General features: G+C 39.9%; 3 protein-coding genes across 8 annotated transcripts; all 3 read right to left on the reverse strand.

Annotated features, from left to right (window-relative positions):
- Positions 1-16: 16 nt before the first annotated feature.
- On the reverse strand, positions 17-6,189 carry LOC127630960 (protein PFC0760c-like). Of its 5 annotated transcripts, none has more exons than XM_052108872.1 (9): positions 6,097-6,189; positions 5,789-5,969; positions 3,792-5,423; positions 3,622-3,697; positions 3,112-3,503; positions 2,817-2,919; positions 2,608-2,665; positions 2,426-2,539; positions 17-1,513 (listed from the first exon to the last, which is right to left on the reverse strand). In XM_052108872.1, exons 2-9 carry the CDS (start codon positions 5,829-5,831, stop codon positions 1,412-1,414), a joined length of 2,520 nt encoding a protein of 839 aa, XP_051964832.1. In that variant the 5' UTR covers positions 5,832-5,969; positions 6,097-6,189; the 3' UTR covers positions 17-1,411. The 5 variants fall into 5 exon arrangements, with proteins under 5 accessions (XP_051964832.1, XP_051964831.1, XP_051964829.1 ...); XM_052108871.1 differs by having other exon boundaries at positions 3,792-5,509; XM_052108869.1 differs by having other exon boundaries at positions 2,608-2,667; positions 2,822-2,919; positions 3,792-5,561.
- A 389-nt stretch (positions 6,190-6,578) lies between these two features.
- Positions 6,579-10,762, reverse strand: LOC127631286 (deoxyribonuclease gamma-like). 2 transcript variants are annotated; one of them, XM_052109355.1, is made up of 9 exons: positions 10,632-10,762; positions 10,186-10,341; positions 9,962-10,050; positions 9,788-9,874; positions 8,963-9,075; positions 8,725-8,837; positions 8,481-8,638; positions 8,219-8,315; positions 6,579-8,137 (listed from the first exon to the last, which is right to left on the reverse strand). In XM_052109355.1, the coding sequence occupies exons 2-9, from the start codon at positions 10,327-10,329 to the stop codon at positions 8,057-8,059; spliced, it is 882 nt and encodes a 293-aa protein (XP_051965315.1). In that variant the 5' UTR covers positions 10,330-10,341; positions 10,632-10,762; the 3' UTR covers positions 6,579-8,056. The 2 variants fall into 2 exon arrangements, with proteins under 2 accessions (XP_051965315.1, XP_051965316.1); XM_052109356.1 differs by having other exon boundaries at positions 10,186-10,338; positions 10,632-10,692.
- A 999-nt stretch (positions 10,763-11,761) lies between these two features.
- LOC127631284 (TRAF3-interacting JNK-activating modulator-like) lies at positions 11,762-25,312 on the reverse strand. The gene is made up of 15 exons (XM_052109354.1): positions 25,172-25,312; positions 24,669-24,749; positions 18,839-19,304; positions 18,512-18,623; positions 18,275-18,344; positions 17,387-17,414; positions 17,254-17,283; positions 17,050-17,145; positions 15,941-16,012; positions 15,519-15,659; positions 15,178-15,315; positions 13,126-13,261; positions 12,735-12,877; positions 12,260-12,379; positions 11,762-11,965 (listed from the first exon to the last, which is right to left on the reverse strand). Exons 3-15 carry the CDS (start codon positions 19,202-19,204, stop codon positions 11,765-11,767), a joined length of 1,653 nt encoding a protein of 550 aa, XP_051965314.1. The 5' UTR covers positions 19,205-19,304; positions 24,669-24,749; positions 25,172-25,312; the 3' UTR covers positions 11,762-11,764.
- Between the last annotated feature and the right edge of the window lie 1,892 nt (positions 25,313-27,204).

Here is a 27,204-nt window from a genome sequence, read left to right on the forward strand (position 1 = left end):
GCTTTGTAGGAGCTTTCTTTTGTGTGTACCATATGAAATCATTGGAGGAATGCTGTCGACATGAGTCCTTTGCAGGCTGAACATAGATAACGAAATTCCTATCTTGGGTGTGACTACTGACTGCACAAATACAATTGAAACATTGGCAGAGAGAGTGAATCATTAATGTTGTAATTTAAAGAAAGGCCGCAAACTTAGAGACCCTTAGTAATAACATGGCAGATAAGTACGAGGATGTTTGCACTTACAAAATGAAAATATTGTGTGTATTCCATTAATGGCATGGATTTTAACTAAAAATCAAACAAGGAACCTCTTTTTAGTTTGTGAGGGCACCACAACTATATCAAACGCACATTACCTAACTACTGTATGATTGTAATTTTGCTTTATGAGATATTTATTTATTTGATAGTTTATTTTTCTGAAAAGCATCATGAGACTGTAATGAAAATGAGTCGTTAATCAGGGCATGTGTTTATTGTAAGCATTTAATGGGAACTTTAAATGGAAAGGCTCTTTTGGAAAAATTATTTCAGCCAAAGGATAAGACAACAGAAAGCACTTTGTAGCTGCGTATGCCTTACAGGTATATTATACTTATATGTATTATCTGTAGAAAGAGAGAGGAATCAATTTTATAGCTACACTGGAAGTCAATGCACTTTCTAATAAAGACATAATTCAAGAAGAAACACATTAATATTTGCAGAAGTCCCTGGTGATGGTCAGAGGAGATATATCCATGCTATTGTGTGCAATCTGTTTTTTAGAGTTTGCAAAACATGCACATGATATATTTTATGCTGCATGGCATGTTTATGGAATATAAATTGCTGATAAAAACCTAAAAATATAACATTCCAATTAGAAAGGAATAGCGTTGAATGAATATGTCCCTTTAACTGCAGTCATATTGCTTTCTTGGAGACAGACAGTGATGTGGGAATATATTGCTCCCCTATTAGATAAAAAAAAACACTATAGAATGCTTTTTTATGTTTTATTAATGTCAATTTTACTTTTCAAGCTATTTAGGTGTCCTGAAAAGGCAAGATACCACATACAATTGCTAAATATATTACTTTGCCAACTTAAAAGTTGTGCGCTAATCCATTTATCTTAAATGGTCATAAGTAATTAGGGATGACAATGTTATAAGACATTAAAAAAATTTCAAAGCATTTCAAAGCAAATATTACAATATTAGGTAGCATCCTGTAAGGCAATAAAGTTGGTTCTATCTGAGTCTACTGGCTTGTCTGGTTCATTAGCTTTTGCTGAGTAATTTACATGCATGCTCTTCAAACATAACTTGGTCTTGTACAAACATTTCTTTATCATACATGGAGAGGCTTGACTTTTATTTATTTGTTTTTAATCATGTTGAACAGCCAAGATCAATGTAAATTCAGTAGATCCAGTCCAGGCTGTCTGTGGCCCACCAGTAAGACAGAACTCCCACCACTGTCACCAGACTCGCTGCTAATGCTGATTTCAGCAGGACAAGACACTATAGAGAGATCAAGAAGTTTGAGTTTAAAATATTTGCTTTGATTATCTGGCCTTATTAAAAATCCCTTTAAGGCTTATGCATGATGATGATCCAAATGAAGCTTATTACACTGTACATTGTACTTGGGTAACAGCTATATCTTGGGTGAGAATATTTTTTTTTTAGGATTTTGAAAAACGTTAAACAAAGACACATGAAATGAAACAGAAATATTTTAGATTCTGCACTATTTCTAGGTCACCAATCAAATAAGCAAATTTGTGTCATTGACCATGTTAACCCTTTTGCAGAAGTAGCCTGATATATCGGTTTGACCGATTAATCAGAGCAGACTGTTGATTTTTCCCATAATTACATACATTATTTCTCCTAGTGGTCGACCGATATATATCACAGAGTCTGATATTCTGACTTTTTAATTATCACATCGGCCAATAAATGTTTCTTGAGGGTGCTGAAAATTTCCTGCTTGCATGTAAAAGCATTTGAAACATGTAAACGACCAGTCATGGTTCGTTTTGTTGTTACATTCCATCATGTTATGACAATAATAGACCGGTGTGCAACACAGTCTCATTTAAATAGCCCTCATATCAGAGCCACGGTGTACGCATTTTAGCTCATAATGTTAAAGTGTTAATGTTAATTCAAATTGTTATGCTGATAATACTTTTTGAAAGGGGGTACTAAATTGTACTAAATTAGAAAAAAAAAAAAAAAAAAGCAAAATAGGAGCAATTTTCAATTGTGAACTTTTAAAACCAACTGTATGTATAATACATGTATTTTGTTTTGTGCAACAAATTTGTACTAGTATGTTGTCCACCATATCTAGTATTTATATTAGCTTCTGGGAAAACCCTATTCTAATGCAAATGCTTTGTCCAAGACTCACACAATATTATTTACCCTATAGCTCTTATGTTGTTCCTTCAGCTTCTGGCCTGGCTTTTGTAATCCCTTTGGCAAGACCTTTAGCCTGCATGAATATCTCTCTTTTGGTTCATCAGATTCACTTTGGTCCTGTAACACAACATGACAGAATGACTCTTTGATAGTTTGTCCTCTGCTGAATGATCTGATGCTCTCACCTCAGTCTTCAGATTTTTGAAAGTTATTTCATCTTCTGTATTTGATTCCTGTTCACTACTGTGGACCAAAATCAAAAATAATTTTACAGGTTTGCATGTGAGATAGTCAAGTATGGCAGTGGTTCTCAAACATTACAGTCCTAAACTTGAGTAAGTATCTGAAGTATTTGGTTTGACAGTTTCTTTAATCTTAATGAAATCCATCTTACCTATCATCATCATCATCATCATCATCATCATCATCATCAACCTCCTCATATTGAGAAGATTCTTGATCCAAGCTTAATGTAACTTTGTGGCTCCTGACTGCTACTGTTGGGAGACCATTTTACATTTATATTTATTCATTTGGTAAATGTTTTTTCCAAAGTGGCTTGCAATGCATTCAAGGTATACATTTTGTCAGTATGCTTCTTCCCTGGGAATCAAAGCTATGAGCTTAGTGACACTAGCACCATGATAGCAGTTGAGCTACAGGAACATAATATTCACAACTGAAGTTACCCTTATTTTGTCCCCCTCCAACAGGCTCTTCGTAGTATCTTTTAAATGCTTCAATTCTGTCCGGTTCCTGCTCCCAGTCCATCCTTTCCTGACCAACATTCTTCAGCTCCTCCAGAAGCTTTTCCTTTTCATCACAGATCTCCATAGTTGAATTAATTTTATGGAAGTCATCTCCGTTAATGTCATCACCATATTTTTCAAGCTTCAGGTTGTCTTCATCCATCAGTAATGATGAGGACCAAACTGTCTTTGGTTCTAAGGTGCTGATATTTTCTCTAATGTCTGAAACTTCTAAAGGTTCATGGTTGTGTTCATTGCTGCTTTGCTCTGGTCTGACTGAACTATACTGTGGAGAATTCCACTCACTTACACTACTCACTTCTTCTTCACTGCTGAGATATCAAACACAAAAATAGATTGATGGAAATGCATGTTAGGCACTAAAGTATTTCTTGAAGAAATAAATCTTGATTTTTGATGTTTCTTTAAGCAGAATAAAATCCATCTTACCCATCACTGTCCTCCCCATACTGACAAGATTCTGGATCCAAACAAAACTTAACTTTGTGGATCCTACCTGTTGTTGTTGGGAGATAATTTTACCATCGTTAAGTTGTTCAAATACTTCCCAATACAACTGAGATTGAGAACTTGAAGATGGTTCACAAACAAGCACCTACCCTCATTTATCTCTCCTTCAACAGACCCATAGTATCTGTTAAATGCTTCAATTCTTGCTTTTTCCTTCTCCCAGTCCCTCTCAGTTTCCAACCCATCATTTTCAAGCTCTTCCAAAAAATAATCTTCTCTATCACATGTAACCTCTTCTTCATTAATGTCCCAGTCATATTCATCAAGCTTTAGATTGTCCTCAGCCATCAAGGACCAAAACGTCTCAGGCAGTAAAGAGTTGATATTTTCTCCAATGTCCAAAACTTCTAATGGCCCACTGTTGTGTTCTTTGTTGTTTCGGTTCAGCTTGACTGAAATGTACTCTGAAGGATTCAGTACACTCACACTACTACTGTTTGGATTTTCTGAAGAGTTTGTCCAACAATCTTCCATCCTGGAGTCTTCCATTTCAGCTCCAGAAGATGTAGTAATGCCTGACAAACCTACTACATCACATATACCAGGACTCTGATGATCTGTGTCTTCTATATCCACTTCGTCACACTCAGTGCTTTTCCAGTCTCTAGTCAAGTCCTTTGTGAAGGAATGCTTTTGTTCAGGGAGATCTAGATTCTTTACCTCTTTGCATGTATGAGAAATAGGATCACCCTCTTCCCCATGGCTTTTGTTGTAGTCACCATGGCTGCTGATATCGCTATCATAGTCAGGATGCTCATTTATGTATTTCTCACTGTATGTTTCCATTTTGGCAATAGTTTGAAAATTCTCATAATTTCTAAAATCAGAGCAGTCTGAAACCCTCTTATTATATATTTCGGTTTCCAAACTGTCATTGGAAAGTTTGTAATTTACACAAACATGATCATAATCATGCTTGAAATCATATTTACTAGAAATTGCCTCAACAGCCAACTCTTCATTCTTGAGAGTGGCCATATCTTGGGGATCCATTCTGCTTTCCTTTTGAATATCATCATGAGTTGTAGTTGTAGCTAGGTTCTCTATCTCATGTACCACCAGCGTCTCACTCTGCTTGCTTATATCAGTTGGTATACTATGACTTTCACTGTTGCCCTCATTTACACTTTCAGACAGATCAGAAGGGTAATCTGCTAAACCCTTTTTTACATGATCATCTTCTGTAAAAATTTGTATCTCATCCTCAGATTCATCCTCTGTTGAGACTATTGGGCAATCATGCAATTCTGACTCTATGGCACTAAAATTATTGTCATTCATTGCATACTGAAAAACATGTTCAGGATCCACTCTGTTTTTAAGTTTATCCAGCATCTGACAGGACATTAGATCTGATGTTGTTTTTTCCATTACCATGTGATATTCTGCACCCAGATCATGGTGAGTTCCTTTTGTAGGAACCAATTCAAGTAAACTGACATCCTCTGTCTGATCTTGCTTGTTTTCCATCTGATGGAGGTCTGATGTTTCTGCATGCATCTTAAATTCACTCTCTCTACTTTCCTCATCACATACGTTCATTTGCTGCTGTTGAACTTGAGTCTTATTTTCAATTGAATTGTTATCATCCCATGAATTATAGACCATAGATGCCATCTTCATGCTTTGTTCATCTAATAAACAGTCCTCATTGTTTTCAGAACAGTTCTTTATTTCCTCTTCCTCATTTGCATTTGTTGAGCTCGGAATCTGTGGGAAATCTAGAGCAGACATAGCCAAAGGTTCACTGGTGTCTCTGTAATTGTGGTTGTCCACCATTGCTGTCTGTCTCTGTGGTGTACCATCACTGTGTGTTGTTTTAAAATCATCATCAAAGTGTACTTGCTCAAAGTCTGTCTCTGTTTTTATATAATAACAAAAAACAGTATGCAAATAGTGGTCATTAATAAGTCACTAGTGTTATAGACTTAGAAGTTCAAACCTATTTCTAAACATCTGAACAAGTAAATTTCTTTTATGATAAACATGTCATACATACTGTAGGTTTTTAGGTGAGCACCATGATTTGCACACTTGGTTACGATTTTGAATAATAATAATAGCAATAAGAAATAATTTATCTTACCTGGGAATGCGCTCTTCAAAAAATCAGCAATGTTTTGTTCCATCTTGTTTATAACAAAGCAGACTTTGAAATAATTATACCGTATGAAGAAAAATCAAACAAAAACAGATATGACAGACATATGTTCCTCCACAGACAAAAAAAGTTTGTCATGCTTGCCGCTTTGTGTCATAGCTGCTTCCTGTCAAAATAGTTCCATGAAAATATGAACATGAAGAGAAACACAGACTTAGCAGGTACTGTACCAAACAAACTTAAAATGAATGCAATGGAAATGTATATTATTAAATATAAATGTCAAAGCTCACCTGTATTAACCTGATTAATTATTTCTTAAAAATAATTGTGCATGTGTGCATGCAAGAGCAGACTTGCTTGCCATTTCTAGGTTGTGGTTTTAGAAACACGCAACCACATCATGTCAACTCTAAATCATAACATCCTCCTCACAAGTTACACAAGCTTTATTCAAAAGCTGCTATGTCTTTCCATACAGACAACTCATCTGATGTAAAATGCATATTTTAAACATGATCAAGATAGTTGGCTTCCATTTTGAGGAGGTTTTGTTTTTGTCAATGACTGTAGTGATGTCTGTTTGTGTAATTTGATTTATGATGTGAATTATTTCTTGATGTTAAAGAGAGTGAAAGAATCAAGACAGCTTCTGCTATTCCTCTTTGTCAAGACAGTGTAAGGGATTGACGACTTGTTAAAGACTTTCATCTTTTCAGTATTCATAAAGAATCAATATGGTCAAAAAGAGTGACAGAACATTTAATCTGTGGATTTTAACACTGGTTCAAGTTTTATTGTTATTATTATACATTTTAATGAGAGTATGAGTACCGATTCTCACCAAACAACTAGGGTGGTGTGATATGGCCCAAAACATTATCACAATATTAAAAAAAAAAAATTGTACAGTAAATATAGAAAATTACTCAAAAGATTATCATCTATTTTGAGGATTTTTTTTTCAATAATTATTGAGATGGGTTTATCGCCCAGCCCTACTCACAAGTCCTGTGCCAGTATTTTTAGTAGTGATACAATGTTCAAATACAGTGAGTCTGAGAAAATGAGGACAGTGTGTTTATTTTTAGAATCAATCAGCTGTTATATCCACTATCAACATCAAATACAGGATACTATAGCGGAGCTAAACCGCATCATAAATCAAAATACCTTTTTGACTGTTTTAATTAATATTTATGTTTAACAATGTATTGGGTAAGAGATGCCTATTGCAATCATTTCAGATAAAATTACTGCTTTTGTTGCTCTGACACCTAGTGGTGTAGATGCAGCATCACACAGAAAAATATGATTTTCCAGACAGAATTTTCCTTTGGATGTCTCTGATTCTCACGCAAACCACCAGATCCTGCCCAAAGATGATGATGGCAGGGGAGAGGAGCTTACCCCTTACACCTGTATGGGGCCTAAACTGGTGGTGATGGGGTGGTGGAGGGAGACAACTATTGCAGGATAATGAAGTGATGAAGGACAGATTTCATAGGCAGGGTTATGATTGGATGAGAGGCTTAAATTGAATGAATGACATAATGTCTTCCTGACAGAACTATTGCTTAGGCTTTCATTTTTCAGATACTGATATCATTGTAAAATGCAATTCACAGTCAGGTATGATTAACTTACTTAGTGTGTGAAAGCATCCAAATATGTGAGATCCCAGGCAGCCGTTATATATGAATATATATACAGCATAAAAGTAGCGCTCCTATATACTTGAATGGGGTAAGACCAAAATATTTAAAAAAAGTTTATCAAGATTAATTACGATTAAATAACATATTTCAAATTAGCATAGATAGATCGATTTTTCAGGCTGGTCCTGCTGTGCATGAGCATTCTCGAGTTGACTCTTTTACCTGAAATGCAGGACTTCCTTTTCAACGTTCGCCATATTGAGTGTTCTAATTTTTCCCATTCAATTTAATACAAGTGCTTCGTCTTGAAGTCTAAATAGTCTCTACTAGAGTCCTCACATCATTCTAAACTCATTTTCAAAAATGCTATTCTACTATTACTGTCTTTCTGTTTAAAAGTTTAGCTACCGGTAAGTGCAACTTTCATTTGTGTAGCAGCATGACAGTTTCACAGCGAAAGTTCTGCATGGCATCAGATGCTGGTGCCATAGTACATAGTACAGTACCATTGTATAGTATGAGTACCAGTAAATTAGCACATCAGGTACTGCCTTAATCATTTTCATCATAAAGCAGTTCTCAGGTTTTCATTGTTTCAGAGTTCATGACGCAGGAGGTAGCGATGGTTTGGTTTTAAATCAACCTCTACAGGATAGTGGTCACTGACTTCCAGAGCCTGTTCAAAAAAAGGAAAAAATATTTATTTAAACAGAGTTAGAAAGATGATTAATACTTAAGTCAATACGTTTTGCAGTACCTCTTCTTCAGATAGACTGAACTCTTGTTTGAAGTTGAATGGCTGAGCTGATTCCGGAACTATCCCAGAAATTAGTTCTTTGCCATGAATAATAATCCTAAAGGAGAGTTTTAGAGAGATTGGACTAAGATTGGACATAAATTGGCATATCATTGTGGTGAAACTAGTTACTAGTTTGGAGTCAGAATGCTACTTTGCATAAGGTTAGTATGTACTAGGTTGGTTAGGGAGATAATTTGACAGTTGTGAGTTGATGGTGGACCTGTCATAGGCGCAGTGTGTTTTGTCACGGACTGTGGTGTCCTGATTATCTCTAATCAACCAGTGGAACTTCGGGTCACTCCAGAGACGCACGTTTTTAAGTCCTTTATTGGTAACATAGTTGCAAGCTGCATTCAGATCGCCCAAAAACATCACATTCTAGATAAGAAAGGTAATAGAGTGTTTATATACTTTCCAGAATATTAAATCAATCTAAAAGATCTTAATGAAGGTGTTTTGTTTACCTCAGTTCTCCATTTTTTCTTGACTGTTTGGAAGACCTCATAGAGTGCCTCCATTTCTTTCATTGCATTCTTAGGGCAGGTGTGTTGACCAATGAGGACAAAGTTCTTCACCACTGTAAGAAGATATGACCAATCAAATTCAACAAGAAGGTACTTGAGAGAATGATTTTGTAATAATGTGCTGATAAAAGAAATGCTTCATAGAATGTTTTAGGATTTTAATAAGCACAAGTCATACATGTTGTGGGTGAACGGATCCATATGATGAACGGTTCTCTGGAGAACACTTCTGCTGCTGTCTCATTCAACTCTGGATGCTGGTATTGCTCTTGCACCTGTAGCATATCTTTCCTGTGAAGACAGCACACAGAAATTGAAATGGGTAATTCAGCAAAAAATTACAATTCTGTATTAATTTACTTAATCTCTCTCCCTCATTCCCTCATGTTGGAATCACATTGTAATTTCTTTCTTCAGTGAACACAAAGGGAGTTACGTATAGCAGAATGTCCAAGCTGCTCTTTTCCAAACAGTGAAAATGAATGGTGACCACAGATGTCAAGCAAGATTTTCAGGGTAACTCAGTGAATAACTTCATATCAGTATTTTCCTCAGACAATTCTTTCATATGCCTTCAGAAGATTTGGAATATAGCGCACAAGTTGCTTGGGTTACTTTTTGATGCTGTAAGGTGATTTTATTTTGTCCTTTCTGGAGTTTGACAGCCCTATGTCCCCATCCACTTTCATAGTATGGAAAATAGCATGTGAATATTCTGCTGAACATCTCCTTTTGTGTTCCATTGTAGAAAGGACTCATGGTTTTGGAATGACATGATGGTGAGTACATGATGACAGAATTTTAATTTTGGGGTGAACTGTTCCTTAAGTGTTCTGTATTTTTTTATTTTTCCTTTTTTTAAAAACAAATATTAAAAACTTCTTATCAAACTCCCTAAAAATTGTTTACGGTCCCAGTGTTAGCTGTATTCAGTATGTATAAAAAAAATCTGTTACTGTTTGCTTCATGTTAACATTTGTGGTCTTTAATACATTTTCCTTACCTGTAAATGTACACATACTGCTCTTTATATGTTTTCTTCCCCATTCTTTTACTCTCTAAATGGGTGTAAATGTGAGATGTGTCAAACCTGGAATTGAAATGACAATAAGAACATTGTCTTGGAATTGTACATGGATTCATAAATACAAAACGTTTTGAATATACTGTACAGTACCTATTCAGGTTCATCAACAGTGCAGATATGGCTTCACCTCTAGAATCTCGAACCTCCTGAATAAAACTCAGATCACAGCGTGAAATGATCTATAAAAAAAAGTCCAAGCATTAGTTCCATTTAGGAAGAGTGTAGTACGTTTTTAGAGAATGGGACATTCTTGCTGCATCTGGGTGGGCAATATTTATTCTTTCTTGAGTATTATTGTCAATTAATGTTTGTACCTTGATCAAAATCTCCATAACTTTCCTGTTGTGGGCTTTTGCCTCCCCATAACTCTGGATGTTGAAGGCACAGATCTTCAGGGAAATTACAGTTGTCCAAAAACATAATCCAACAAAACAAATCAGCAGAAAAGGCGGCCTCATTTTTCAGAGCTTCTAGAAATACATAGTTTTATTAAACACAACTGAATGTAAATTTCTGGACATTTATATCAGGGCTCAGTAATATAATAGTTTCCTGGTATCTTGCTGAATAATTAGGTCTGATTTTGATTTTCTTGCATTGTCAATTGCTAGATGATAGGCCTACAGCAGTGTCAAACTGTGGTATTGCACTTCCAGTTTTGTATCATTGTAGGTTGTCATTCAACCATCAAAATGTTTATCTTAATCATTTTAAATCTGCACAATAAATGTCATTTCTTTTAAGACATAAAATTACTTACCCTGTGTGACAGCTTACAATTATAATCGTTATGGAGTTGGAGTCAATGTTGCACTTCACAGAATGATCTCTGGTTATCTTTACACAGGAAACCATTATGCAAAACAGTAATGGGTAAGGGGAGGGGCAGTGTGCTTCTTTTTAAAATCAGCTGTGTCAGTGCTCCATTAAAGTGTAGGTCAGTCTGGAATGCTAAAGAGTGACCTGTCATGACAATGTGTTTTTGTCAACCAATCGGCAGGACAAAATGGTCCCTTTACCCTCAGTGTGTGCTAACTGAAAGACTTTTATGTACCTATCTGGAAATACTTTTGAAATCATTAAGTAAATTCTTGAATAGGACGCATTTAGTACAAATGTCAAAATTCATATTTCCGGTGTACAAAGGGAATTTATTGAAGTCTTGAGCTTTTGAGCTACTATTGGGTTTGTTTTTAACCATAAGGATGTAAATGCAGTTGTAAGAAATGTATTTAAAAGCTATTGTCAAAAAAAATTATTCTGTCATTTAATCACCCTGATGTTGTTCCAAACTCACATGACCTTCTTCCATGGAATACAAAAAGAAATGGTAAGCAGAATGTTAGCCTCAGTAACCATGCACTTACATGACATCTGTTTTCCATGTAATACAAGTGAATGGCAACTGAGGCTGTTTGTATCTTACATTCTGCCATACATCTTTATTAATAATAATATATCTCAATATATAATACGAGTTTAGAACAACAAGAGGGTGAGTAAAGATTAACAGGATTTTATTTTTGAGTAAATAACCCTTTTTTTAACCATAATGTGTTCTTTTCTTTAAGCTATGAATGGTACCAGCCATATATGGCCACAGGTACAGGGACACATTTTTAAGTAATTTATTATAATACGGTTTTGTAAGATTTAGACAGGTAGTAGAACCATTAGAAAACATAATCCATAACATTCTGCATGACTGTGAAAATTGTATTTTAAACAAAATAAATAAGGCATATTATATGTGTTAATAATGTTTACTTACAAAACATACATGAACAAAGTTTCAAATTCATATAAATTCAACTGTAAAAAACAAAATAAATATAAACTCAAACAATAAATCTAGAACATTCTTGGCTTTGCTCTTGTTACTTGTTATTTTTGTCAGACAGGTCTAACACAGGTCCCACACTGTGCTGATGCTGCTTGTATCATGTAGTCCTCCATACACTGTTCCAAGAGAGAGTAAAACTGGCATAGCTGCTCCCTGGCAGGTGGATGGTACAACCATAGGCCTGCCACCACCAAAACCATCATTAGCAGTAAGAAAAAGCTCATACAAAGCCAAGACCAACAGCATCCCCTCTGTTTGGATAGAGGGAGAGAGAGAAGGAAATTAAAACAGTGTGCAAAAGAAAGCCAAACAAATCAAGACGAATGTGTCCAAGTCAAAATGTTCCTTTTGATATACTACAGTCTGGAATTTCACCATCCTTGTGTTGAAAAAAAAAAAAATCTGGCAAAGGTGGTTATTATGTGGCATGTAACAATATTTTCAATAGAGAGAAAACAAGAATTGAACAAGAAACATATTGGACAAAACAGACCAAAATTAGGCTTATTGAGAAAACTTTCCAAACATGAAATATGGATTCGTACCCTGGTTCTGTTTAGGCGTGTGGTCCGTATATTCAGTTCTTCCCGACACTGGGTCAATCGAGACCGATAGCCATAACACTCCTGCTCCAGGACCTCAATCTCTGCCTGCAGCTCCATGCACTGCCATGACAACCAGATAGCCAGGACAATAAATATGGAACACTAAGCCTTTAATTATGTGAGACTAAGCTAAGGTTCAGTTTTCTATAGAGAAATAATACATTTTACAACAGAATAAAAATTCTATTGGTTTCAATTTATTTAAATGTCTCCCTCTAAATTGGTGACTGTCCAAGTGGAATCAACTCTTTGTGGAGAAAAAATAAAATATGTGTCCTACATAGTAGTTAAATTCCACTATATTATAGTGGAATTTAAAGACAACACTTTATTGTTAAAAATAAAATTGATTAAATAACATTTTAAGGATTAGAATAAAAAAAAGTTCATCAGTTGCTATCTGGCTGATCATTACCTCTTTTTCTTTCACTCTGAGTCTGTGTTCTGTCTCTCTGAGGTGTTTGGCCATACTGTTATCTGTCCTCATGAGCTGATCCAGTACTGAAGCTTCTTCATGCATGAGTGGTGTGTTATTATTCCACCACTCATGGTTGTTTCCTGTGAGTGCATCAAAGAAAGAGACGATGATTAAGAGATACATCTAACTGCTTGACATTTGGCTGAAGCCAGCTTGTTCCTTGGGATTTTGTACACATTTACCATATATTAATATCTAAATATCAGGATTATGTGAAGTGAATGTCAGTTTTATGAACTTGACAATAAGTCTATTACTACCTCACAGCATTTCAGATTTGTTTAAACTGCATGTAACTGTCTTCTGTGGAAAACCTGCAAAACCATACCTGTGACTTTCTGTAGATGTTCTCTCAGGCTGAAGTTTTCTTCCTCCAGTTCTGCAAGGCAGGAATGAAGCTCTGCTTTCTCTTGTTGAAGAGATTCTGTCTGCTTTCTGAGCATCCCCTCATGTCCAATAGTGCGCTGCACAAACACAACAATAAAGTCAATATGCTGCAACCTCTGAGCAGGGACATTCTTTCACGCCAGGGTAAAGTCACAGATTTTGAACAATTCCTGAAAGTCATTCAGCAGTTTATAAAAACCAAGGACAGAGCTTCGAAAAAGGGATGGGCCTAAAATGACCACCGTTACGTGCCAACCTAGCTTGGGCCCACCTGTAGTTATAAGCATAATTTTCAATATATTTCAGATTGGCTATCCTGAATCAAATGGACCTGGTCATTTTTTTCTTTCAAAATGTGCAAACTGTCACTCAAGTCTTTTGCATCTTTCATCATGATCACGGTTCCAGTGTCTTTGTTGTACACTGCCAAAAGTTTGGAATAATGTACAGATTTTGCTGTTTTGGAATGAAAATAGTACTTTAATTCACAAAAGTGGCATTCAACTGATCATAAAGTATAGTCAGGACATTACTGATGTAAAAAAAAAAAAAAAGCACAATCACTATTTGAAAAAAGTCCTTTTTGATCAAATCTAGACAGGCCCCATTTCCAGCAGCCATCACTCAAACACCTTATCCTTGAGTAATCATGCTAATTTGTTACTAGAAAATCACTTGCCATTATATCAAACACAGTTGAAAGATATTTGGTTTGTTAAATGAAGCAAACGTTGTCTTTGTTTGTTTTTAAGTTGCCAGAGTATGCAATAGACTGGCATGTCTTAAGATCAATATTAGGTCAAAAATGGCAAAAAAGAAACAACTTTTTCTAGAAACTCATCAGTCAATCATTATTTTGAGGAATGAAGGCTATACAATGCTTGAAATTGCCAAAAAACTGAAGATTTGCGGGGCCTGGGTAGCTCAGCCAGTATTGACGCTAACTACCACCCCTGGAGTTGCGAGTTTGAATCCAGGGTGTGCTGAGTGACTCCAGCCAGGTATCCTAAGCAAACAAATTGGCATGGTTTCTAGGGAGGGTAGAGTCACAAGGGGTAACCTCCTCGTGGTCGCGATGAGGGGTTCTCACTCTCAATGGACCACGTGGTAAGTTGTGTGTGGATCATGGAGAATAGCATGAGCTTTCTGTGCTGTGAGTCTCCGCAGAGTCATGCACAGCGAGCCACGTGATAAGATGCTTCGATTGACCGTTTCAGAAGCAGAGGCAACTGAGACTTGTCCTCCATCGCCTGGATTGAGGTGAGTAACTGCGCCACCATGAGGACCTACTAAGTAGTGGGAACTGGGCATTCCAAATTGGGAGAAAAGGGGATACAATATATTTTTTTTAAAACCCTGAAAATTTCATTCAAAGGTGTGCACTACAGTCTTCAAAGACAAATTACAACTGGTTCTAACAAGGACAGAAAGAGATGTGGAAGGCCCAGATGTACAACTAAACAAGAGGATAAGTACATCAGAGTCTCTAGTTTGAGAAATAGACGCCTCACATGTCATGTTCAAAAGTTTTGAAACAAAAAAAATAAAAGAAAGAAAAGGTTAAAGTGGACAAAGTAACACAGATATTAGACAACAGATATTTGGAAGAGAGTGTTATGGATCTTAACCCCATTGAGCTTTTGTGGGATCAACTAGACTGTAAGGTGCATGAGAAGTGCCCGACAAGACAGCCACATCTATGGCAAGTGCTACAGGAAACGTGGGGTGAAATGTCACCTGAGTATCTGGACAAACTGACAGCTAGAATGTCAAGGATCTGAAAAGCTGTCATTGCTGCACATGGATGATTTCTTGTATGAGAACTCTTTGAAGTAGTTTAAGAAGTTCTGGGAAAAAAAATTCAAATTGCAATAGTAATGTACTGACTATAGATTGTGATCAGTTGAATGCCACTTTTGTGAATAAAAGTACCAATTTCTTTCCATAAGAGTAAAATCTATACATTATTCCAAACTTTTGTCCCCCAGTGTACCTCTAAGGTGCCATGTAACTGTAGTATCTGATCAGTGCTATGGTCTTGCTGCTTCTTGAGCTGGCTTGAACCCTCTCTCAGCTCCTCACACAGCCTCTTCCTGTGCTCTGACTCTGCCTGGGTTGTCTGCAGCGTCCCCTAGTGGAAGTGAAGATCCTTTATTACACTACTGTCAAATATTAAATCTACTGTCAAAAATTTTAATTCTGTCATCATTTACTCAACAGCATTGTCGTATGTATATGTATCATATGTATAATTATTATTATTATTTATTGAATATATTTCAATAAATTCTGTAATAATTTCTCCTCTGCATAAGGAGTCTGTCTGGGTCTTACCTGGAGGTACTCCATTTTGCTTTGAGCCTCTGCCTTTTCGTTTTCTGCCCTCTGAATAGCCTTCAGAGATTTCTGTTCATACTCCTCCCTCTGTTTTTCCATCTTTAGCGCTACTTTTTTCATTCCATCCTGAGGAACCTTCTTAAAGAGACATAAAATACACAAATTATAGCATTTTATCTTTATTTTCTGAAAAGTGGCTGCATACTCACTGATTTATCTGTGCTTGTTGGGAGCCACACGTTATCACACTATTCTGTTTATCTTACAACTATTAAAAAACATAAAATATGTAATAATCCTCTTTAAAATCTTGTAATATTAGGTTTGAAACGCAGATAAATTGCAACTTTCACTCTGTGATTACCTGATATTCAGAGAGCTTCAGTTAGTTCTCTTCAGAGGTAGCGTTTGACTCTTACCTTGATGCAAACATGCAGCTGAGCCTCCAGAGCTTTGATCTTGCTCTTCAGCAAGTCCTCATCACAGCGAGTCTGTGGAAGGAAAAGGAAACGTGTGCATGTGTTTGTGCATTTGTGTGTGTGTGTGTGTGTGTGTGTGTGTGTGTGTGTGTGTGTGTGAGAGAGAGAGAGACAGAGAACCACTCAACAAAGAGCAAAGAGTTTTCAGTTTCAGTGTATATCGTCTCCATTTTCAAACTGCCATCTTTAGAATTTTGATAATAACATAATTTATATTTCTATATTTGTATCATACTGGCTCTTCAAAGATACATTCTGAAATGTGTGAAGATCTCATGGTGGTGGCAAAATTTACAAAGTTGAAAAGTTATATTGAGTGAGTTATCACAGCAGCACAAACAAATAGTTACTAACGCCTACACTTCTCTCCATTTCCTGTTTGAGAGAGGAAAAAACCTAACAATTTTTTTTCTGAAAGGGCCAAAAGGAGCCAGACAGTGTTGACCCCAGGACCCTCGCAACCTGCCTTTACATTAATACTGTAACCAAATCAGGAAACTCTGAAACTGGTAAAGCCAGTAGCAATGCAAAGTAACAACATATTTGGTTTAATGCAAAGGGGGAAAAAAGGGCTACAGTAGGGGCGTCAGAGCCTACTTCAAAGCAGTGCAATCACAGCTCATGTATATATTGTATATACAAACAAAAAAAGTATTTGGACACTTATAGACACCCAAGTCCCAGCTAAAGCTGTCTGTATGTCCTATAATAAGATACAAAATATCAAACCAAGCTGATTTTTAGAGGATGAATGAAATCAGTTCCCCTCAAATTCAGAGGTAGAGCAACCTGAAATACCAAACTTCAGTGTATGAAATGTTTTTCTTTGATAAATGTGTTTGTGCTACATGTCTTTAAAATAAATCACTTGGTTTGACATTTTGTTATGTCATGCAATGACATATATTCATTTTTAAGTGTGACTTAAGTGTCCAAATACCTTTTGCGGCCACTAAATTTGGTTAGATGCATGTGCATTGAGTGATTTAAAAATATCCCTGAATAATGCTGTATGATAGCTTTCAGGAGGAAATAGGTTTCTGATGTACCTTCCACATTAGCTCTGTAGAGTGCAGTAACGTAGAAGCACTCTTTTGAAGGCCAGCAAGCTTCTTTTTAAGAGCCTCTTCTCTATATAAGGCCTCCTGCACAGAAATAAAATGACTCACCCAATCACACCGTTAAACGTCTTGGTGTTGATTTGTTCATATATTTTTACACGTTTTACATGTGAATGTTAGAGGTTTCCATACCTCTAAATAATCAGCCAACTGTTGTATATCCTGTATAAAAACTAATTATTACATAAAGTTGACACATTTTCAAAATAATTTTTACAAAATATACTGCCTTTTCTTTTCTCTTACAAGCACTAAAATGTCTTACTGCTTCTTTGACAGTGACAAATCCAAACCTGAACAAAGAGAGTTCATAATATAGCATCAATGACAATGTAACAGGCAAATTATAAATGCTATTGAAATGTTAAAACAATTAAACAATTGTAAACCATTAAAAATTCACCCAAAAATGAAAATTCCCTCATTTACTCACGCTCATGTCATCCCAGATCTGTATATCTTTCTTTCTTCTGCAGAACACAGTTACGATGTTTAGAAGAATATCTCAGCTCTGTAGGTCTATACAATGCAAGTGAATGGTGACCACAACTTTGAAGCTCAAAAAAGCCCGTAAAGGTAGCAGAAAAGTAATCCATGCGACTCCAGTGGTTAAATCCATGTCTTATGATGCGATCCGTTCAGTTTTGGATAAGAACTCCTTGCTCACTGGTTATCTTGCTATAGCAGTCCCTAAACATGATCATTTGATTTTAGCTCAATTACACTGCCTAGTGCTTGACACATGCACAGAGCGTTAGATGGCGCTAGGAAGTGTAATCAAGCTTGAAATCATGATCACCAAAGAGACTGCTGATGTCATGTTATAGTGAAAAAATCTGGGTCTGATCTCACCCAAAACCGATTGGATCGCTTCAGAAGACATGAATTTAACCACTGGAGTTGTATGGATTAATTTTCTGCTTCCTTCAAGCAGAAGCTTTTTGAAGCTTCAAAGTTTTAGTCACCATTCACTTGCCTTGTTTGAACCTACAGAGCTGAGATATTTTTCTTTGTTTGTGTTTTACAGAAGAAAGAAAGCCATACACATCTGGGATGGCATGAGGGTGAAAAAATGATGAGAATTTTGGGTGAACTGTTTCTTTAAGAAGGATATAAAGGTAAAGTAAAAGCACCATGGGTGCAGCCTACTCACTCAGTCTGCAAGCCAGTAGTTTGTAATGTCTTATGACTGTTTGAGAGCTGACTAATATCTTGTGGCAGAACTGAATTAATTACACATAAAAATACAATTTCATCATTATGTGCATACTAACACAACAAAACTCTTTCTATTTATACTGTATATCATACGGTTCACAAAACTGTGTGTTATGACATGTAAACCTTTAAAAGAATGTTATGTGACATAGCCACCGTTTAGTCTACTAACCTCTCTTTTTTTTCACATTCCTTTTAATCCAACCACAATTTAAGTCTGGTGCATCCCCCTCTGATTTCTGCCCAGGATAATTTTCATTATTCAGTGAAGATGTGAAGTCTGTCTTTAGAGTTTGTAGATTTCATGTCAATGTTATTTTAGAGGATGTTATACACAGTATCTTGGATTAACAACTATTAATGAATGAACAATACACAGCAATATCTGATACTACTTTTGCTTTGAGGCTTTACAAATGTCAGAGTCTTTAAAGAATTAACCAACTGGTGGACAGTCAGTCACAGATCACATACCTGATATTAATATTAATTTCTGTACCTGCTTTGCAGAGTTTATGCCATCTCTCTGGAGCTTTGCGTTTTGACTTGTTATCAAGAGTCGTCTAATTGACGTTGAGGTTTGCGTCATATGCTCTGGTGCTTGCAGGATTTCCCTGGAGTATTTGTGCCTTGGCACTGAAGATAACAGTGCATATGTGCCATGGTCCACAGGTCTTCTCTTTGAAAACTCAAACTGTCTTTTGCGATGCAGTTCATTTCTAATCCACCTTGTGTCCAGATCTCTTGTGGGACTACGGCAACATGTCATGTTGCTCCGATCGCTGATCTCTCTGTGCTTCACAGCACGCTGTTCCAGTTTATGCTCAAAATTTGTGGCTTGGAGCCTTCTGTTGTCCCCCTCCATTATTGAGTCTGAATGAGTTTAAAACTTTGGAGAATATTTCAAGGCACTAGATTATCACCTAACAATGTAAATTAATGTTGTTTCACGAAGTGACCATTTCCTGTAATTGAAAAAAGAAAACACATTTCCACCCTTTAGTGGTATTATGTCATTGTCTCTCAAAAACAGATAATCCAAAATCAACTGAATGTGTCACAAACGCCGGCGAGAGCACCTCCGCAATTGGCCACCTGAATTCTAATCACCCGTGCACCCACATACCGGGCTTGATTAATTCACAGCTGATTCCCATTCCAGCTTCCTCTATTTAAGCTACACGCAGTGACATTGTCACTGCGAAGTCTTGTTTGTTCCGGCTACACTACTGAGCGTTCTACTACTAAAACCTGATTCATTCTCTGCCTACCAACCTTGCTTACCCCTCTGACTACGATTGATTACTACCTACCTACCTGAAACTCTTGCCTGCCTCTTCGTATTGCCACTTGCTGCCTGCCCTGACGTTCTGCCTGCCTCACTACGTGCTCAGCCTATCTACGATTGCCCTGCTTACCCACTGCTTGACCATTGCCTGTTTATCTCTGTGAGTTCAATAAAGAAACTGCTGATGGTTCCCAACTTACCTGAGTCTGTGTTACAGAAGACTTCGCCAAACATCGATCCAGCGGTGATATCACGCCTGGCTGAAGAACTCACCGCCCAAGCAAGTCAGCTATCAGCCCAGCACCACCAACTCGGCCGCTTGACGTCCGCCGTGGATGAAATTATGCGGGCTGTACAAGCTCTCGGCCCTTGGCTCGCACACCCCGAGAAGTTTGACGGCACGCCCTCGAAGTGCAAGGGGTTCCTCATGCAGTGCTCGGTCTTCCTCTCTCAACAACCGGCACTTTACCCCACCGACGAGAGTAAGATCCTCTTCGTGTGCTCCGTGCTCACGGGCAGAGCTTTGGACTGGGCTAACGCGATCTGGTCCAACCAGGGTTTCACCCAGTCGACCTACGAATCCTTCATGGGCAGCCTGACCACCGTCTTTGACCATCCCGAGAGCGGCAAGAGCCCGGGCGAACAGCTGCTAGCCCTGCGTCAGGGAAATCGCACGGCAGCGGACTACGCGCTTTCCTTACGCACCCTCGCTACGCAGACCGGCTGGCCAGAAAGCCCCCTCAAGCTCCACTTCCGACAGGGTCTGAGTGCCGATCTTCAGTCTGAACTGGCCTGTCGTGACGAAGGTATCTCCCTCGATCTATTCATTACTCTCGCCATACGGGTCGACAATCTCATCTGCTCCAGGCGACCAACCCAGCGGTCCGCACCGGCAGCCCCGACTCGTTCATTCCACGATGAACCCGAACCCATGCAGGTCGGCCGGACACATCTCTCTCAGGAGGAAAAGGAACGCCGCCTCTCACACAACCTCTGCCTCTACTTCGGTCAAGCGGGGCATCAACGCGCTAACTGCCCGCGACGCCCATCACAATCCGGGGTGAGTCCAATAACTACCTCAACTCTCACTGCTTCTTGTCTTTTAGTCCCCGTCCAAATCACTCACGACACTGCTAACCTCAATACTCATGCTATGATTGACTCAGGAGCGGCGGGTAACTTTATTGAAGAGTCACTGTGCAAACGCGCTAACATTCCTCTGATATCTTGTACTCCTCCTTTGGCAGTGGCGGCGTTAGACGGGCGCCCTCTGGGGACCGGTCGCGTGTGCTACACCACCACTGACGTGATTCTGCAGGTGGGGGCACTGCACACGGAAACCACACGCTTTTTCATCATTCACTCGCCCCACAACCCAGTGGTTCTCGGCCATCCCTGGTTACGCAAGCACAACCCACACATCTCCTGTCGGGATCATCAGATCACACAGTGGAGCGACGACTGCCTCACGGAATGCCTAAAGTCCCCCACGCCTATCTTGGCAGGTTCCACCAGTATTTCGACAGCTCCTCACACCTCCTCCCTGGTACCCTCTGAATACGCTGATCTAAGTGTAGCCTTCAGCAAGGTCAAGGCAGCACAGCTCCCGCCTCATCGCGCGCACGACTGCGCCATCGAGCTCATTCCCGGCATGTCACCGCCCAAGGGACGCATCTTTCCCCTGTCAGAACCCAAATCCCAAGCTATGAGATCCTACATAGAGGAGGAGCTCGCAAAGGGGTTCATTCGCCCATCCACCTCTCCAGCCTCAGCCGGCTTCTTCTTCGTGGGTAAGAAAGACGGATCTCTGCGCCCTTGCATTGATTACCGCGGACTCAACGACGTCACCGTAAAGTTCCGCTACCCACTTCCTTTAATTCCCGCGGCCCTCGAACAACTACGGTCCGCCAAGATTTACACCAAGCTGGACCTACGCTGTGCTTACAACCTCATTCGCATCCCAGAGGGGGATGAGTGGAAGACTGCCTTCTCCACCACAAACGGCCACTATGAATATTTGGTGATGCCTTTCAGCCTGTCTAATAGCCCCTCCGTCTTTCAGTCTTACATCAACGACATCTTCCGAGACATGCTCAATCAGTGTGTAATCGTCTACATCGACGACATACTGGTTTACTCCAACTCACTGGAGGAACATATCACCCAGGTCAGAGCCGTGTTAAAGCGTCTGGCAGAGCATCAACTTTACGCCAAGGCAGAGAAGTGCGAGTTCCACTTGACCACTGTGGCATTTCTCGGGTACATCATCAGCCCAGAGGGGGTGGCCATGGACGAGAGTAAGGTGCGGGCGGTACTAAACTGGCCACGACTCAAGACTGTGAAGGAGCTGCAAAGATTCCTAGGATTTTCCAACTTTTACCGCCGCTTCATTAGGAACTTCAGTTCTGTCGCCGCGCCTCTCACCGCCATGGTAAAGGGGGGACTCACCAAGCTTCACTGGTCCAGCGAGGCATTCCGAGCATTCAGCCAGCTCAAAGAACGTTTTACCTCGGCTCCCATTCTGCACCATCCCAACCCAGACCTCCCATTCGTAGTAGAAGTGGACGCATCCAGCTCAGGTATTGGTGCCATCCTCTCTCAACGCCAGGGCAATCCTCTCAAGCTGTTCCCCTGCGCGTTCTATTCCCGCAAACTCTCGCCCGCGGAACAGAACTACGACGTAGGCAACCGCGAAATCTTGGCAATGAAGGCCGCTTTGGAGGAATGGCGACATTGGCTGGAGGGAGCTCGACATCCTTTCCAAGTTTTGACTGACCACCGCAACCTGGAATATTTGCGCTCAGCCAAGAGGCTCAACCCTCGGCAGGCTCGTTGGGCGCTGTTCTTTACACGCTTCCGCTTTTCCATCTCCTATCTGCCGGGCTCCAAGAACATCAAGGCCGACTCACTTTCCCGGCAACACGACGCCATGCCCCCGAGCCCCAGTGTTGAACCCATCCTTCCGCCTACGTTAATTCTGGCCCCAATCCAATGGGACATCATGGCTGATATCACCCAGGCCCAAGCGACCGAACCGCTTCCGCCCAACTGTCCGCCCAACCGGACTTTCGTACCACGCAGCCTCCGGAAAGAGTCATTCGTTGGGTTCACGACGCCACGAACTCAGGGCACCCCGGGATCGCTACCACTACACGCCTGCTGCAGAACCGCTTCTGGTGGGGAACCCTACAAGAAGACACCACCGACTTCGTGCACAGGTGCTCCGCCTGCAACACGGCAAAGACCCCGAAGCAACCACCCGCAGGGCTTCTTCAACCACTCCCCATACCTCACCGTCCCTGGTCCCACATCGCGGTGGATTTTATCACCGATCTGCCGGTCTCCCGAGGCCACACCACTATACTGACCGTCATCGACCGCTTCTCTAAAGCATGCCGCTTAATCCCACTCTCCAAGCTCCCCACAGCCCTCGAAACCGCGGAACTCCTCCTCCACTGGGTGTTCCGCTATTACGGTCTACCCGAGGACATTGTCTCGGACTGTGGACCCCAGTTTACCTCCAGGTTATGGCGAGCCTTCTTCCGACTGCTCAACATCAATGTCAGCCTCACCTAGGGGTACCACCCCCAGTCTAACAGTCAGACGGAACGCCTAAACCAAGAGATCACCAGGTTTCTCCGCACCTATTGCCATCACAACCAAGCCGATTGGAGCCGCTTCCTCCTGTGGGCCGAGTACACCCAGAACTCCCTCTTAAAACCCTCAACGAACCTAACCCCGTTCCAGTGCATCCTGGGGTACCAACCTCCTCTGTTCCCCTGGTCCGGAGAGCCATCAGAAGTTCCGGCGGTCAACGACTGGCTCCAGCGCAGCGAAGCAGTGTGGGACCAAGCTCACGTCCATCTCCAACGGGCCGTGAACCGAACCAAAGAACAGGCGGATCGACGCCGCCGTCCAGGCCCTGTCTACTTCCCGGGTCAGTGGGTTTGGCTCTCCACCAGGGATCTACGTCTTCGCCTCCCCTGCAGAAAGCTCAGTCCCAGGTATGTGGGTCCCTTCAAGATCATCAAACAGATCAATGCTGTATCTTTCCGTCTCCAACTGCCCGCTAACTACCGCATCTCTCCCACCTTCCATGTCTCCCTACTCAAACCCCCCCCACCATCGTAGGCGGCAAGGAGGCATTCCTGGTGCGAACACTGCTAGACTCCAGCGCCTACGGGGTCGAGTCCAATACCTAGTGGACTGGGAGGGGTACGGTCCGGAGGAGAGGTCCTGGGTCGGAGCCGATGACATCCTCGACCCAAACCTCATCGCTGAATTCCACAGAACCTACCCAGAGAGACCGGCCCTCCGCCCTCGAGGTCGACCCCGGCGTCGACCAGGTCCTCGCTTCAGGAGCCGCTCACAGGAGGGGGGGCTCTGTCACAAACGCCGGCGAGAGCACCTCCGCAATTGGCCACCGGAGATCTGACTCACCTGAATTCTAATCACCCGTGCACCCACATACCGGGCTTGATTAATTCACAGCTGATTCCCATTCCAGCTTCCTCTATTTAAGCTACACGCAGTTGTCACATTGTCACTGCGAAGTCTTGTTTGTTCCGCTACACTACTGAGCTTTCTACTACTAAAACCTGATTCATTCTCTGCCTACCGACCTTGCTTACCCCTCTGACTACGATTGATAGCTACCTACCTACCTGAAACTCTTGCCTGCCTCTTCGTATTGCCACTTGCTGCCTGCCCTGACGTTCTGCCTGCCTCACTACGTGCTCAGCCTGTCTACGATTGCCCTGCTTACCCACTGCTTGACCATTGCCTGTTTATCTCTGTGAGTTCAATAAAGAAACTGCTGATGGATCCCAACTTACCTGAGTCTGTGTTACAGAATGTCACGACATTTAAAAAAGATAATGTGCTACAGTTGGATAGTAAAAGAAAAAAACAAGAAAACATCTCAAATTTAGCTGATGTGTATGAGGTCATACTTGGTAAGGTCTTACTCTCTATACTGGCTACATATAAAAATCAAGTATCTAAATTAAAATTAAACACTAAATTATATTAGAAAACTTACTTTAAAATGATGAGTGTCCAGTCATTCACCTCTGTTGTCATATTGTTTCAAAACTCAAGCATTAACATGAGCTACGTGCAGCTGAAACAAAAAAGTAGAACCTTCAAAGATTTATTTAAAATGCAAATTTTCAAAAAATCTGTTATATGCAGACATTGGTATAATAATCAGAGGAAAAAGTCTGGAAGACACAATGACATTGTACACTGTTCCCACTTTTATTTATTTATTTACAACTATTTGAGGCACTGCACAGACTGAATAGCCACATGGCTTTCAAATATGCGTTTTAGGTTTTGAAAGAAAAAAATATATAATTGCACAGTAAAAATAAATATATCCCTTGCTAATACCCTCTGCATCCTCTTCTTGGAACAGTCAGTCTGACTAACGAGTTACAACTGAATAAGAAGCCAGCATCAAGAACAGTTACAACAACATACAGGCCAAATGTAAAGTAATCTAAAACATGTTTTTTTAAAAGGGTTGTTTCTTTAAAGTACCTGTTCTTAGATGAATTCTTTGAGGCAGAATAATTGTGAAAGAAGAATCTGAAAGCTTTGAAGCAACATGACAGTTGAAAACTAGTTCATTTGACAAAGGGCAGTCTATTACTTTTGCCTTGCTTGTTTAACAGGAAGTTAAATAAACCTCACAACTTGCATGAGTTCCTCTATCTCAGCAGCCATGCGTATTGAAAATGATGCCTCACACGGATGGGCCCTAAGATTAGGGCTGGAGGGAGTTTAAGATATTGGCTGTTACAAATGTAGCATTGTATGGACGTGGAAGGACTGCAGAAACATAGGGACAGAAGAGTATCAATGTTTGGTGTTTAAATCAAACAAATATCAAGACAACAAGATTGGAAAAAGTAAGGAAACAGTATAAACATATAAAATTGACAGTTATTGATTTTTTTTTTTTTTGTCTTATCAAACAGATAATTAGATAATGAAAGGGATAATGACAACAAAATATATTTCAAGACTGCTGGTTGTTTGTTTTAAAATAATTCTATAAGTCATTCTCAATGTTCAATGCACTTATCTATTTAATTCAAAGCACAGGAAAACTCAAAATGCATTTAAATAGGAATAAAAATGAACAGTGTTTTCTCTTCACAAAGATATATTGTTCAGAACATGCTTCCTGACACTGCTTAGCCTTATTCATTATAATCCTCCACTGTACATATTCACATTTATCCATAGATATTGAACTGAATCACTGTACACTTCATACTGATACAACAGTAAATACCAATTCACATGTATTTTTCTCATTATCTGTATTATATATATGTATTTAAGAACAAATGTACTTCTACTTTACTTCTTACATATCTTATTATAATATCAGTTCAAGGTGCCAAGACAAACAGCCATGTCAAATTCAATTCCTCGAGCAATCTTACCTGGCCAATTATAAACGCACACATTTTTAAAAATGATCTTTTTATGGTAAAATGGCGTCACCTGCTGGCTCCCTCCCGGGTGAATCCCCGGATGTGGCGGTGCTGACTGAGCTGGTTCTCGGAATATCTCGCGATGTCAGCGGCGAGAGTTTCTCATTTCAGTACAGCATTATATATAGACGAAAAGTGTAGTGTGGAAAAGGCGAAGAAATGTAAGAAACTGCATATAATGTCTAGGAAGCAATAGAGACTGTTGAAAATTGGTCTCTGGAATGGGATTCAAACTCTCCCCATCCAAAACATGCTGTCAGTTTTTTTTTACTAGGAAAAGGGTTGCAAAAAACATGAAACTGGATCTGTGTGTGTGTATATATATATATATATATATATATACAGGCCCGCCGACAGGGGGGGACAAACGGGTCTGTTGTCCCGGGCCCAGGGTAGGGGGGGGCCCAGAACTGGGCCCTCATTCAGTTATGGAATAATTGTTAAAAAATAAATAAAATAGGCATATTTGTGGAAAAAATATCTAATATTTGAGTTACATAAAAGCTTTTTATTTGTTTTCTTCCTAATTGTCCTTGAAATAGTGGTCAAGGACCCCCTCCACCCCCAAAACAAAAATGGTTTGGCCACTGATCAAAATTTGATGTTGTCATTTGATTTGAAGTTCAGTAGGCTAACGTTACGATCAAAATGTCCGGTCAGCACAAGTCTGGTGCTCAGAAAAGAAAAGAAAAGAGAAGAAGGGAAGAAGAAAATAGAGGCCTTCGAGATGTCCTAAACAAATATTTTCAAAAAGGTGGTGACGGAGAAGCTGGAACTAACGTTAGTAAAGTCAACGTAGAGCAAGGTAAGAAACAGCGCAGCCAACGTTTATGAGTGTTGTCAAAGACCCGGTACTTCGGTACGAAGTCGGTACTAATTTTGTTTAAAACGTCACGCCACGGTACCAGGTTTTCTCAAACCCGGTACTTGATGCGCGTGCATGCCCGAAGCGCGTGCAGTTGCGTCCTCTTCATAAAAGTGCTGAGACATTGCGACCGGCGGTGCTGCTGATGTGGTGGCTGTAAATCCACTTGTTGATAAGAAAGGAGGAAAGAGACACATATGGAA

Source organism: Xyrauchen texanus, chromosome 37, assembly GCF_025860055.1.
Source record: "Xyrauchen texanus isolate HMW12.3.18 chromosome 37, RBS_HiC_50CHRs, whole genome shotgun sequence".
Lineage (NCBI taxonomy): Eukaryota > Metazoa > Chordata > Actinopteri > Cypriniformes > Catostomidae > Xyrauchen > Xyrauchen texanus.